This window comes from Manacus candei, unplaced genomic scaffold (assembly GCF_025592945.1).
Source record: "Manacus candei isolate 608988 ecotype Guabito, Panama unplaced genomic scaffold, ASM2559294v1 h1tg000603l, whole genome shotgun sequence".
Taxonomy (NCBI): Eukaryota; Metazoa; Chordata; class Aves; order Passeriformes; family Pipridae; genus Manacus; species Manacus candei.
The window spans coordinates 1-13554 of NW_026138651.1; the positions used below are offsets into that span (position 1 = coordinate 1).

General features: G+C 56.5%; 1 protein-coding gene across 1 annotated transcript in view; it reads right to left on the reverse strand.

Annotated features, from left to right (window-relative positions):
• Window positions 1–55: 55 nt before the first annotated feature.
• Window positions 56–13554, reverse strand: part of LOC127466104 (helicase SRCAP-like) — a 33064-nt gene continuing 19565 nt past the window's right edge. The window contains 9 exon segments of the mRNA XM_051776718.1: window positions 56–300; window positions 2935–3123; window positions 3697–4003; window positions 6845–6875; window positions 6878–6962; window positions 6964–7014; window positions 9317–9396; window positions 9694–9800; window positions 13313–13449. Of these exon segments, the coding sequence (XP_051632678.1) occupies window positions 142–300; window positions 2935–3123; window positions 3697–4003; window positions 6845–6875; window positions 6878–6962; window positions 6964–7014; window positions 9317–9396; window positions 9694–9800; window positions 13313–13449 (1146 nt within the window). The 3' untranslated portion in view covers window positions 56–141.

The window sequence follows — 13554 nt, forward strand, 5'->3', positions numbered from 1 at the left end:
GCCCCCCCTCCCCACCCCCCCCAAAAAAGTGGGCGTGTCCCCCGGACTCACGTGGTACGGCCCTGGGGGGCGTGGCCAGCGCCAGGTGCCGGAGGGGCGGGGCCGGCGCCAACGTCAATTTGCTGCCCTGGAGCTGCAACGTCATCGCGGGGGGCGGGGCCACGGCGGGAGGGGGCGGGGCGCGGCGGGAGGGGGCGGGGCCAGCGAGGGCGACGGCTTGGCCCCCGCCCACCACCGGAGGAGGGGGCGGGGCTCGCTGGGCCAGGGCGGCCAATTGGGAGAGGCTGACGAGTTCGCCGGCTGGGGGGGAGGGGGGAGAGGCCGAAATTAGGGGTCAGGGGGGTCAGGGTGAAGGTCACGGGGGTCACCCAGGGGTCACAGGGGTCACCCAGGGGTCACCAACCCCCCAAAAGTGTCCCCAAAGTGGGGGGAGGGGGAGGGGAAAACACCCAAAATTCGGGGTCATCCGGGGGTCAGGGGGGTCAGACAAAGGTCACGGGGGTCACACAGAGGTCACAGGGGTCACCCAGGGGTCACAGGGGGTCACAACCCCCCAAAAAGTGTCCCCAAAGTGGGGGGAGGGGGAGGAGTTTTCGGAGGGGGGGGAGGGGGAAAACACCCAAAATTCGGGGTCATCCGGGGGTCAGGGGGGTCACACAAAGGTCACAGGGGTCACCCAGGGGTCACAGAGGTCACCCAGGGGTCACCAACCCCCAAAAGTGTGTTTTTGGGCTGGTTTTGGGGTTTTTTGGGGCCATTTTGGGGGGTTTTTTGGGCTGGATTTTGGGGTGGTATTTGGGTTTTTTTGGGGCCATTTTGGGGGGTTTTGGGGCTGGTTTTTGGGGGGTTTTTTTGGGCTGGTTTTTGGGGTTTTTTGGGGCCATTTGGGGGGGGGTTGGGCTGGTTTTTTGGGCTGTTTTTTGGGTTTTGGGGGGCTGGTTTTTGGGGTGGTTTTTGGTTTTTTTTGGTGGCCATTTCAGGGGTTTTTTTGGGGTCCTTTTGGGGCCATTTTGGGGTGTTTTTTTGGCTGTATTTAGGGATTTTTTGGGCCGTTGGGGTTGGGCTGGTTTTTTGGGCTGTTTTTTGGGTTTTGGGGGGCTGGTTTTTGGGGTGGTTTTTGGTTTTTTTGGTGGCCATTTCAGGGGTTTTTTTGGGGTCCTTTTGGGGCCATTTTGGGGTGTTTTTTTGGCTGTATTTAGGGATTTTTTGGGCCGTTTTGGGGTTTTTTTGAGGCCATTTTGGGGTTTTTTTGGGGCTCTTTTCTGTGAGTTTTGGGGCCATTTTGGGGAGTCTTTTTGGGCTGTTTTTGGGGCTGTTTTTTGGTTTTTTTGGGGCCATTTCAGGGGGTTTTTTGAGGTCAGTTTGGGGGGTTTTGGGGGGTTTTTTTGGGCCGGTTTTGGGGTTTGTTGGGGCCAGTTTGGGGGGGGGTTTTTGGCTGGTTTTTGGGCTGGTTTTGGGGTTTTTTGGAGCCATTTTAGGGGGTTTTTTCTGGGCCATTTCGGGGGGTTTTTTGGGCTGGTTTGGGATTTTTTGGGGACATTCTGGGGGGGTTTTTGGGCAGTTTTTTGGGTTTTTTGAGGCCATTTCAGGGGGTATGGGGGGGTCCTTTTGGGGGGTTTTTTGGACTGGTTTTTGGGCCATTTTTGGGTTCTTCTGGAGCCATTTTGGGGGGCCGTTTTGAGGCTGTTTTGGTCTATTTTGGGGTTTATTGGGGCTTTTCTTCAGGTTTTTTGGGCGGTTTTTTTGTATTGTTCGGGTTTGGTGTCACTTTGGGGTATTTTTGGGCTGTTTTTTGGGTGGTTTTGGGGCTGTTTTTCGGGTTTGGGGCCATTTTTTTGTATTTCTGGGTGTTTTTTGGGTAGTTTTGGGTGGTTTTGGGGTGTTTTTGGGGTGTTTTTAGGTATTTTTGGGGTATTTTTGGGTGCTTTTGGGTGGTTTTTGGGGTGGTTTTGGGTGGTTTTGGGTGTTTTTGGGGTGTTTTGGGGTATTTTTGGGGTATTTTTGGGTGCTTTTGGGTGGTTTTGGGTGTTTTTGGGGTGTTCTTGGGTGTTTTTGGAGCCATTTTTGGGGTGGTTTTGGGTGGGTTTGGGTATTTTGGGGTGGTTTTGGGGTGGTTTTGGGTGTTTTTTGGTGGTTTTTGGGGTATTTTGGGACCATTTTTGGGGTATTTTGGGGTGTTTTTGGGGTATTTTTGGGTGTTTTTGGGGTATTTTTGGGGTATTTCGGGGTATTTTTTGGTGTTTTTTGGGTGTTTTTGGGTATTTTTGGGTATTTTGGGGGATTTTTGGGGTGTTGTTTTGGGTATTTTTGGGGTGTTTTTGGGTGTTTTGGGGGTATTTTGGGGTGTTTTTTGGGTGTTTTTGGGTATTTTGGGGGTGTTTTTGGGTATTTTGGGGTGTTTTTGGGTGTTTTTGGGGTGTTTTTTGGGTATTTTGGGGCCATTTTTGGGTTTTTTGGGTGTTTTTTGGGTGGTTTTGAGATGTTTTGGGTATTTTAGGGTGGTTTTGGGGTGTTTTTGGGGTGGTTTTTGGGTATTTCGGGGTGCTTTGGGGTGATTTTTGGGTGGTTTTTGGGTATTTTGGGTGTTTTTTGGGTGTTTTTGGGGTGTTTTGGGGTATTTTTGGGTATTTTTGGGTGTTTATGGGGTGGTTTTGGGGTGTTTTTTGGGTATTTTGGGTGGTTTTGGGTGTTTTTGGGTGTTTTAGGGATACTTTGGGGTATTTTTGGGGTGTTTTTTGGGTGGTTTTGGGTGTTTTAGGGGTATTTTGGGGTATTTTTGGGCTGTTTTTCGGGTTTGGGGCCATTTTTGGGGGTTTTTTGGGTATTACGGTGGGTTTTTTGGGTATTTTGGGGTATTTTTTGGGTGGTTTTGGGAGGTTTTTTGGGTGTTTTGGGGTGTTTTTGGGGGGTGTTTTTGGGGTGTTTTTTACTCACAGGGCAGCCGGGCCTGCATCTCCGGGGCCAGCAGGAGCCTTTGGGGGCCCCCCAGGGCGAAGGCGGCCAAGGGAGGCCCCGCCCCCGGCCCCGCCCCCTGCCCGGGCCCCGCCCCCTTGCCCAGGGCGGGGCCCGGAGGGGCGGGGCTGGGTGAGGGAGGGGGCGTGGCCAAGGAGGCGGCGGGAAGAGCTGGGGGGGGGAGGGGAGAGAGAGAAAAAAAGGGGGAGGGGTCAGGACACGCCCATTGGGACACGCCCACATTGGACACACCCACTTTGGACACGCCCAGTGGGACAGACCCACTGGGACACGCCCTTTGGGGACACGCCCACTTGGACACGCCCATTTCTCTGTGGACACGCCCATGTGGGAGGCCACGCCCACAGAGGGGACGCCACACCCCTCTGGAGGAGGACACGCCCACAGAGGGGAGGCCACGCCCACCTAGATGAGGCCACGCCCACTTATATGCATGGGCACGTCCACAGAGGGGAAGCCACGCCCACTAAAGAGAGGCCACGCCCACTGTTACTGTGGCCACACCCATTTACAGGTGTGGCCACGCCCATTTGAGGACTCTCAAGCCCCTCCCACCTTTCCATAAGCCCCTCCCACCTCGCATGAAGCCCCTCCCACCCCTCCCGAGCCCCTCCCACCCTCCAAAAGCCCCTCCAACCCTCCATAAGCCCCTCCCACCCTCATAAGCCCCTCCCTCTCTCCCCAAGCCCCTCCCACCCCTCCTTAAGCCCCTCCCCTTCTTACCGGCGGGGGGCGGGGCCAGCAGCGTGGGCGTGGCCTGGGCGGCGCCAGAGCCAATCCCAGCCCCAGGTTGAGCCCCGCCCCCTGTGACGTCACCAGAGGGGCGTGGCCGGCGACGGGCGTGGCCGGGGCGTGGCCGAGGGTCACCAGGGGCGGGGCCACCAGCAGGGGGGCGGGGCCTGGAGCGGCGGCGGTGGGGGCGGGGCCGGGAGGGGCGGGGCCGGCGGTGGCCACGCCCCCCGGGGCGGGGCGGGGCGAGGGGAGGAGCAAAACCGCCCTTGGCTCCGCCTTCGGCAGCGGCTGCAGCATCCTGGGGGGGGAGGGGACAGGTGGGGTCAGCAGAGGTCAGCGGGGGTCAGCAAAGGTCAGCAAAGGTCAGCAAGGGTCAGAAAAGGTCAGCAAGGGTCAACAAAGGTCAGCAAAGGTCAGCAAAGGTCACTAAGGGTCAGCAAGGGTCAGTAAAGGTCACCAAAGGTCATCAAGGGTCAGTAAAGGTCACCCAAGGTCATCAAGGGTCACCAAGGTCACCAGGGTCACCAAAGGACACCAAAGGTCACCAAGGGACAACAAAGTCACCAAGGGTCATCAAGGGCAACCAAGGGTCACCAAGGGTCATCAAAGGTCAACAAAGGTCATCAAGGTCACCAAAGATCATCAAAGGTCATCAAAGGTCAACAAAGGTCAACAAAGGTCACCCAGGGTCACCAAAGGTCAGCAAAGGTCATCAAGGGTCACCAATGGTCACCCAGGGTAAGTAAAGGTCAGCAAGGTCATCAAGGGTCACCAAAGGTCACCCAAGGACATCAAGGGTCACCAAACATCACCAAGGGTCAGTAAAGGTCACCAAAGGTCAGCAAGGGTCACCAAAGGTCAGTAAAGGTCACCAAAGGTCATGAAGGGTTACCAAAGGTCACCAAAGGTCACCAAAGGTCAGTAAAGGTCATCAAGGGTAACCAAGGGTCACCAAGGGTCAACCCATGTCACCAAGGGTCAGTGAGGGTCACCAGAGGTCATCAAGGGTCACCAAGGGTCACCAAAGGTCATCAGGTGACCTCAAGACCCCTCAAGTGTCCCCAAGCCCCCCCAAATGTCCCAAGACCCTCAAGTGTCCCAAGACCCCCCAAATGTCCCCAAGACCCCCCAAGTGTCCCCAAAGGTCCTGAACTGTCCCCAAGACCCCCCAAGTGTCCCCAAGACCCCAAAGTGTCCCCAAATCCTCCCCAACTGTCCCCAAAGGTCCTGAGGTGGCCCCAAGCCCCCCAAGACCCCCCAGGTGTCCTCAAGACCCCCAAGTGTCCCAACTCCTCCATGATGGCCCCAAGGGTCCCCAAGACCCCCCAAGTGTCCCCAAGACCCCCAAAGTGTCCCCAAAGGTCCTGAACTGTCCCCAAGGCCCCCCAAGTGTCCCAAAGGTCCTGAACTGTCCCCAAGGCCCCCCAAGTGTCCCCAAGGTCCCACCACAATCCCAAGTGTCCCCAAATCCCCCAGGTGACCCCAAGACCCCCCAAGTGTCCCGAAATCCTCCCAAGTGTCCCAAGACCCCTCAAGTGTCCCCAAAGGTCCTGAACTGTCCCCAAGACCCCCAAGTGTCCCCAAATCCCCAAAGTGTCCCCAAGGTTCCCAAAGTGTCCCCAAGACCCCCAAGACCCCCCCAAGTGTCCCCAAGGGTCCCAAAATGACCCCCAAGGTCCCACCACCATCCCAAGTGTCCCCAAAGGTCCTCAGGTGACCTCAAGACCCCCCAAGTGTCCCCAAAGGTCCTGAAGTGTCCCCAAGACCCCCCAAGTGTCCTCAAGACCCCCAAATGTCCCCAAAACCCCCCAAGTGTCGTCAAAGGTCCCAAAGTGTCCCCAAATCCCCCCAAGTGTCCCCAAGACCCCCCAACTGTCCCCAAGACCCCCCAAGTGTCCACAAAGGCCACCCAAGTGTCCCCAAGCCCCCCCAAGTGTCCCAAGTCCCCCCAGGTGTCCCCAACCCCTCCATGATGTCCCAAGGGTCCCAAAATGACCCCAAGGTCCCTCCACCAGCCCAAGTGTCCCCAAAGGTCCTCAGGTGACCTCAAGGCCCCCCAAGTGCCCCCAAGACCCCCCAAGTGTCCCTCAAATCCCCCAAGTGTCCCAAATCCCCCCAAGTGTCCCCAAATCTTCCCAAATGTCCCCAAGACCCCCCAAAGTGTCCCCAAGTGTCCCCAAAGGTCCTGAACTGTCCTCAAGACCCCCCAAGTGTCCCCAAATCCTCCCAACTGTCCCCAAGACCCCCCAAGTGTCCCCAAGACCTCCCAGGTGTCCCCAACCCCTCCATGATGTCCCCAAGACCCCTCAAGTGTCCCAGGACCCCCCAAAGTGTCCCCAAGACCCCCCAAGTGCCCCCAAGACCCCCCAAGTGTCCTCAAATCCTCCCAAGTGTCCCCAAGACCCCCCACGTGTCCCCAAGACCCCCAACAGTCCCAAGACCCCCAAAGTGTCCCCAAGGGTTCCAAGTGTCCCTAAATCCCCCCAAGTGTCCCCAAAGGTCCTGAACTGTCCCCAAGACACCCCAAGTGTCCCCAAACCCCCCAAGTGTCCCCAAGGATCCCAAAATGACCCCAAGACCCCCAAGTGCCCTTAAGACCCCCCAAGTGTCCCCAAATCCTCCAAGTGTCCCCAAATCCTCCCAAGTGTCCCAAGACCCCTCAAGTGTCCCCAAGGGTCACAAGGTGTCCCCAAAGGTCCTGAACTGTCCCCAAGCCCCCCCAGCTGTCCCAAGACCCCCAAAGTGTCCCCAAGTGTCCCCAAGACCCCCAAAGTGTCCCCAAGACCCCCAGGTGTCCCCAAGACCCCCCCAGGTGTCCCCAAACCCCCCAGGTGTCCCCAAGGGTCACAAGGTGGTCCCAAAGGTCCTGAACTGTCCCCAAATCCTCCCAAAGTGTCCCCAAGACCCTGCAAGTGTCCCCAAGACCCCCCAAGGGTCCCCAAATCCCCCCAGGTGACCCCATGACCCCCCAAGTGTCCCCAAGTGTCCCCAAGACCCCCAAAGTGTCCCCAAAGGTCCTGAGGTGGTCTCAAAACCCGCCAAGACCCCCCAAGTGTCCCCAAATCCCCCCAAGTGTCCCCAAGGGTCCCAAAATGTCCCCAACGCCCCCCAGGTGCCCCCCAGGTGCGTCCCCCCTCACCTGTTGACCTTCATGCGGACGGGTTTGGGCCGGGGGGGGGGTCGGGGGCGGCCGCCACGTCCTCCACGAGCCGCCGGGTGACCCGGAACCGCGGCAGGAACCAGTCGGCGGCGTAGCGGGGACAGGTGACCCTCCAGGGCCACCAGCTCGAACGGGGACAGGTCCACCTGCTGGGGAACCCCAAAAACCCCTTCAGTGACCCCAAAAACCTCTTTAGTGACCCCAAAAACCCCTCCAGGGCCACCAGCTCGAAGGGGGACAGGTCCACCTGCTGGGGAACCCCAAAAACCCCTTCAGTGACCCAAAAACCCCCCAGGGCCACCAGGGTCACCAAACCCTCTCCAGGGCCACCAAAACCCCTCCAGGGCCACCAGCTCGAAGGGGGACAGGTCCACCTGCTGGGGAACCCCAAAAACCCCTTCAGTGACCCCAAAAACCCCTCCAGGGCCACCAGGGTCACCAAACCCCCTCCAGGGCCACCAAAACCCCTCCAGGCCACCAGCTCGAAGGGGGACAGGTCACCTGCTGGGGAACCCCAAAAACCCCTTCAGTGACCCCAAAAACCCCTTCAGTGACCCCAAAAACCTCTTTAGTGACCCCAAAAACCCCTCCAGGGCCACCAGGGTCACCAAACCCCCTTGAGTGACCCCAAAAACCCCTCCAGGGCCACCAGCTCGAACGGGGACAGGTCCACCTGCTGGGGAACCCCAAAAACCCTTCAGTGACCCCAAAAACCTCTTTAGTGACCCCAAAAACCCCTCCAGGGCCACCAGGGTCACCAAACCCTCTCCAGGGCCACCAGCTCGAAGGGGGACAGGTCCACCTGCTGGGGAACCCCAAAAACCACTTCAGTGACCCCAAAAACCCTCCAGGGCCACCAGGGTCACCAAACCCCCTCCAGGGCCACCAAAACCCCTCCAGGGCCACAGCTCGAAGGGGGACAGGTCCACCTGCTGGGAACCCCAAAAACCACTTCAGTGACCCCAAAAACCCCTCCAGGGCCACCAGGGTCACCAAACCCTCTCCAGGGCCACCAGCTCGAAGGGGGACAGGTCCACCTGCTGGGGAACCCCAAAAACCTCTTTAGTGACCCCAAAAACCCCTTTAGTGACCCCAAAAACCTCTTTAGTGACCCCAAAAACCCCTCCAGGGCCACCAGGGTCACCAAAACATCTCCAGGTGGCACCAGAACCATCCAGGTGCCACCAAACCCCCTTTAGATGCCCCCAAATCCTCTTTAGATGCCACCAAACCATCTCCAGATGTCCCCAAATCCTGTCTAGATCCCCCAAATGTCACCAAATGCTCTTGAGGTGCCACCAAACCCCCTTGAGATGCCACCAAACCCCCTTTTGATCCCTCCAACCCTCCCAAATCCCCCCAAATCCCCTCCAACCACCCCAAAATCCCCCCCAAACCCCTTTAGATGCCACCAAACCCCTCCAATCACCCCCAAACCCTCTCTAGATGCACCCAACCTTCTTTAGATGCCACCAAACCCCCTTTAGATGCCCCCAAACCCTCTCTAGATGCCCCCAAATCCCCTTTAGATGCCCCCAAACCCTCTTTAGATGCCCCCCAAACCTTCTTGAGATGCCCCCAAACCCCTTCAGATGCCACCAAAGCCCCTTTAGATGCCCCAAATCCTCTTTAGATGCCCCCAAACCCCCTTTAGAAGCCCCCAAACCCTCTCCAATCACCCCCAAACCCTCTTTGGATGCCACAAAATCCCCTTTAGATGCCCCCAAACCCTCTTTAGATGCCACCAACCCTCTTTAAATGTCCCCAAACTCTCTCCAGGTGCCCCCAAATGTCACCAACTGCTCTCCAGGTGCCACCAAATCCTCTCCAGATGTCATCAAATCCCCTCCAATTCCCCCCAAATCCCCTCCAGGTGCCACCAAACCCCCTTTAGATGCCACCAAACCCCTTTAGATGCCCCCAAATCCCCTCCAGATGCCCCCAAACCCCCTTTAGATGTCACCAAACCCTCTCCAGGTGCCCCCAAACCTTCTCTAGGTGCCCCAAACCTTCTCTAGATGCCCCCAAACCTTCTCTAGATGCCCCCAAGCCCCCTTTAGATGCCCCCAAACTCCAGTTTAACACCCCCAAACCCCCTTTTGATGCCTCCAACCCTCCCAAAACCCCCCCAAATCCCCTCCAACCACTCCAAAATCCCCCCCAAACCATCTTTAGATGCCCCCAAACCCTCTCCAGGTGCCACCAAACCCTCTTTAGATGCCCCCAAACCCCTCCAATCCCCCCAAACCCTCTCTAGATGCCCCAAACCCTCTCCAGGTGCCACCAAACCCTCTTTAGATGCCACCAAACCCCCTCCAATCACCCCCAAACCCTCTCTAGATGCCCCAAACCTTCTTTACATGCCACCAAACCCCCTTTTGATGCCCCCAAACCCCCTTTAGATGCCACCAAACCATCTCCAATGCCCCCCAGACCCCCCCAACCCCTCACCTGGAAGGGGTGTGGCTCCAGGGCTCTCAGGACCAGGGCGGGGGTGACGAGGCAGAGCCCGGGGGTGACGAGGGGCGAGTGGAGACCCCAAAACCCCCCAAACCCCCTCCAATCCCCCCAAAACCCCCCCAAATCCCTCCAATCCCCCCAAAATCCCCCCCAAACCCTCTCTAGGTGCCACCAAACCCTCTCCAGGTGCCACCAAACCCTCTTTAGATGCCCCCAAACCTTCTTTAGATGCCCCCCAAACCCCTTTTAACCCCCCCAAACCCCCTTGTGATGACTCCAACCCTCCCAAATCCCCCCAAAACCCCCCAGGCCCCCACAAAACCCCTCACCTGGAAGGGGTGTGGCTCCAGGGCTCTCAGGACCAGGGCGGACGGGCCGGGGCTCGAAGAGGTCGGGGTGGTTGCAGACCTTGCGCAGCTGCATCAGCACGTTGATGACGCTCATGAAGTGCCCGCTGGCCAGGGTGGCCTTGGTGCTGAAATTTGGGGCATTTTTGGGGGGTTAGAGGGGGTTTGGGGGGGTTTGGGGGGGATTTGAGGGGGTTTGGGGAGGATTTGGGGGGGATTTGGGGGGGATTTGAGGGGATTTGAGGGGGATTTGGGGAGGATTTGGGGGAATTTGAGGGGGATTGAGAGGAATTTGGGGGGATTTAGGGGGGTTTGAGAAGGATTTGGAGGGATTTTGGGGGGTTTGGGGGGATTTTGGGGGGATTTGAGAAGGATTTGGGAAGGTTTGGGAGGGTTTGGGGGGGATTTGGGAGGGTTTGGGGGGATTTGAGGAGGATTTGGGGGGATTTGAAAGGATTTGGGGGGGGGGTTGGGGGGGATTTTGGGGGGATTTGAGGGGATTTTGAGGGGATTTGGGGGGATTTGAGGGGATTTGGGGGGATTTGGGGGGGATTGAGGAGGATTTGAGGGGATTTTGGGGGGATTTGGGGGGTTGGGGGGGATTTGGGGGGTTTGGGGCCGTTGATGACGCTCATGAAGTGCCCGCTGGCCAGGGTGGCCTTGGTGCTGAAATTTGGGGCATTTTTGGGGGGTTAGAGGGGGTTTGGGGGGGGTTTGAGAGGGATTTGGGGGGGTTTGGGGGGGATTTGGGGGGGTTTGGGGAGGATTTGGGGGGGATTTGGGGGGGATTTGAGGGGATTTGGGGAGGATTTGGGGGGATTTGGGGGGGTTTGAGAAGGATTTGGGGGGATTTTGAGGGGAGTTGGGGGGGTTTGAGAGGGATTTGGGGGGGTTTGGGGGGGGTTTGGGGGGGTTTGAGGGGATTTGGGGGGATTTGAGGGGGATTTGGGGGAGATTTAGGGGAGTTTGAAGGAGATTTGGGGGGATTTGAGAGGACTTGGGGGAGATTTGGGGGGATTTGGAGGGTTTGAGGGGGATTTGGGGGGGGTTGGGGGGATTTGGGGGGATTTAGGGGGGTTGAGGGGGGGTTTGGGGGGTTTGGGGCTGTTGATGACGCTCATGAAGTGCCCGCTGGCCAGGGTGGCCTTGGTGCTGGGACAGGATTTTGGGGGATTAGAAATTATTTGGGGGGGTTGGAAAAAGTTTGAGGGGTTTGAGGGGGATTTGGAGGGGGTTTGAGGAGGATTTGGGGGGGATTTGGGGGGATTTGGGGGGGATTTGGGGGGGTTTGAGGAGGATTTGGGAAGGTTTGTGGGGATTTTGAGGGGATTTGAGGGGGATTTGAGGGGATTTTGAGGGGATTTGGGGGGATTTAGGGGAGATTTGGGGGGATTTGAAAGGATTTGGGAGGTTTGAGAAGGATTTGGGGGGATTTTGGGGGGATTTGGAGGGTTTTAGGGGACATTTGGGGGGTTTGAGTAGGATTTGGGGGGGATTTGGGGGGTTTGGGGCCATCGATGACGCTCATGAAGTGCCCGCTGGCCAGGGTGGCCTTGGTGCTGGGACAGGATTTTGGGGGGTTAGAAATTATTTGGGGGGGTTGGAAAAAGTTTGAGGGGTTTGAGGGGGATTTGGGGGGGATTGAGGAGGATTTGGGGGGGATTTGGGGGGATTTGAGGGGGATTTGGGGAGGATTTGGGGGAATTTGAGGGGGATTGAGAGGAATTTGGGGGGATTTAGGGGGGTTTGAGAAGGATTTGGAGGGATTTTGGGGGGTTTGGGGGGATTTTGGGGGGATTTGAGAAGGATTTGGGAAGGTTTGGGAGGGTTTGAGGGGGATTTGGGAGGGTTTGGGGGGGATTTGAAAGGATTTGGGGGGGGTTTGAGGGGATTTGGGGGGGATTTGGGGGATTTGGGGGGGATTTGGGGGGGATTTGGGGGGCATTTGGGGGGGATTGAGGGGGATTTTGGGGGATTTTGGGGGAGTTGAGGGGGGTTTGGGGGGTTTGAGAGGGATTTTGGGGGGATTTTGGGGAGTTGGGGGGGATTTGGGGGGGTTGGGGGGATTTTTGGGGGATTTGGGGGGGATTTGGGGGGATTTGGAGGGGATTGAGGGGGATTTTGGGGGATTTTGGGGGAGTTGAGGGGGGTTTGGGGGGTTTGAGAGGGATTTTGGGGGGATTTTGGGGAGTTGGGGGGGATTTGGGGGGGTTGGGGGGATTTTGGGGGGATTTGGGGGGGATTTGGGGGGGTTTGGGGCTGTTGATGACGCTCATGAAGTTTTGGGGATTTTTTTGGGGAATTCCGGGGTTTTTGGGGCAATGGGATATTTTGGGGTCCCCCCCTCACCTGGCCTGGCCCATGAAGTTGTCATACAAAAGGATTTTGGGGTGATTCAGGTGCATTTTGGGGCAATTCAGGTGCATTTTAGGGCAATTTAGGGGCATTTTGGGCCAAATTCCGGGGATTTTTGGGGGAATTTCGGGGGTTTTTTGGGCTCCAGGATATTTTGGGAATTCCAAGTGACTTTGGGGTGAATTCTGTGGGATTTTTGGATGACTCCAGTGGCATTTTGCGGTGATTCAGTGGGATTTTGGGACAATTCAGGTGCGTTTTGGGGCGATTTAGGTGCATTTTGGGCAAAATTCTGGGGAGTTTTTTGGGAATTCTGGGGTTTTTTTGGGTTCCAGGATATTTTTGGGATTTCAAGTGACTTCAGGGTGAATTCTGTGGGATTTTTGGGTGAATTTAAAGAGATTTTGGGGTGAATCCAGCAGCATTTGGGGACGATTTGGTGCATTTCGAGGCAGATTTCGACCCCAAAATCCCAGAATTTTGGGGATTTTTTTGGGAATTTTGGGGGTTTTTGGGCTCCAGGATATTTTGGGAATTCCAAGTGACTTTGGGGTGAATTCTGTGGGATTTTGGGGTGAATCCAGTGAGATTTTCAGTGAATTCAGGGTGATTTTGGGGACGATTTTGGGTGGATTTAGGGGGATTTTGGGTCAATTCACTGTAATTTAGGAGGAATTTTTGGGGGAATTTTCGTTTTTTTTAGGATCCAGGATATTTTGGGAATTCCAAGTGACTTTGGGGTGAATTCTGTGGGATTTTGGGGTGAACACAGTGGCATTTTGGGTGAATTCAGTAACATTTGGGGACGATTTTGGGTGGATTTAGTGGGATTTTGGGGTGAATTCACTGGAAGTTAGGGGGAATTTTTTGGGGAATTTTGGGGGTTTTTTGGGCTCCAGGATATTTTGGGAATTCCAAGTGACTTTGGGGTGAATTCTGTGGGATTTTGGGACGAATCCAGTGGGATTTTGGGTGAATTCAATGAGATTTTGGGTGAATTTAGATGCGTTTTAGGTGAAATTTGACCCCAAAATCCCAAAATTCCGGGGATTTTTTTGGGAATTTTGGGGTTTTTGGGGCTCTGGGATATTTTGGGGTCCCCCCCACACCTGGCATGGTCCATGAAATCATCATAAAAGAAGATTTTGGGGTGATTCAGGTACATTTTGGGTCAATTTTGGTGCATTTTGGGTGAAATTTGGCCACGAAATCCCAGAATTCCGGGGATTTTTTTGGGAATTCCGGGTTTTCGGGGCTCTGGGATATTTTGGGGTCCCCCCCTCACCTGGCCTGGCCCATGAAGTCGTCGTAGAGGAACCTCTGGCGCTTGGAGAGGCGGCAGCGCAGGACGTGCTCGTATTTCTTGGGCATCTGCTTCTCCACGTCCACCTTCAGCCGCCGCAGCAGGAACGGCCGCAGCACCTGGGGGGGGGACAGGTGTGCCCAGGTGTGCCCAGGTGTGCCCAGGTGTGTGTCCGGTACACTCAGGTGTGCCCAGGTGTGTGCCAGGTGTGTTCTCAGGTACAC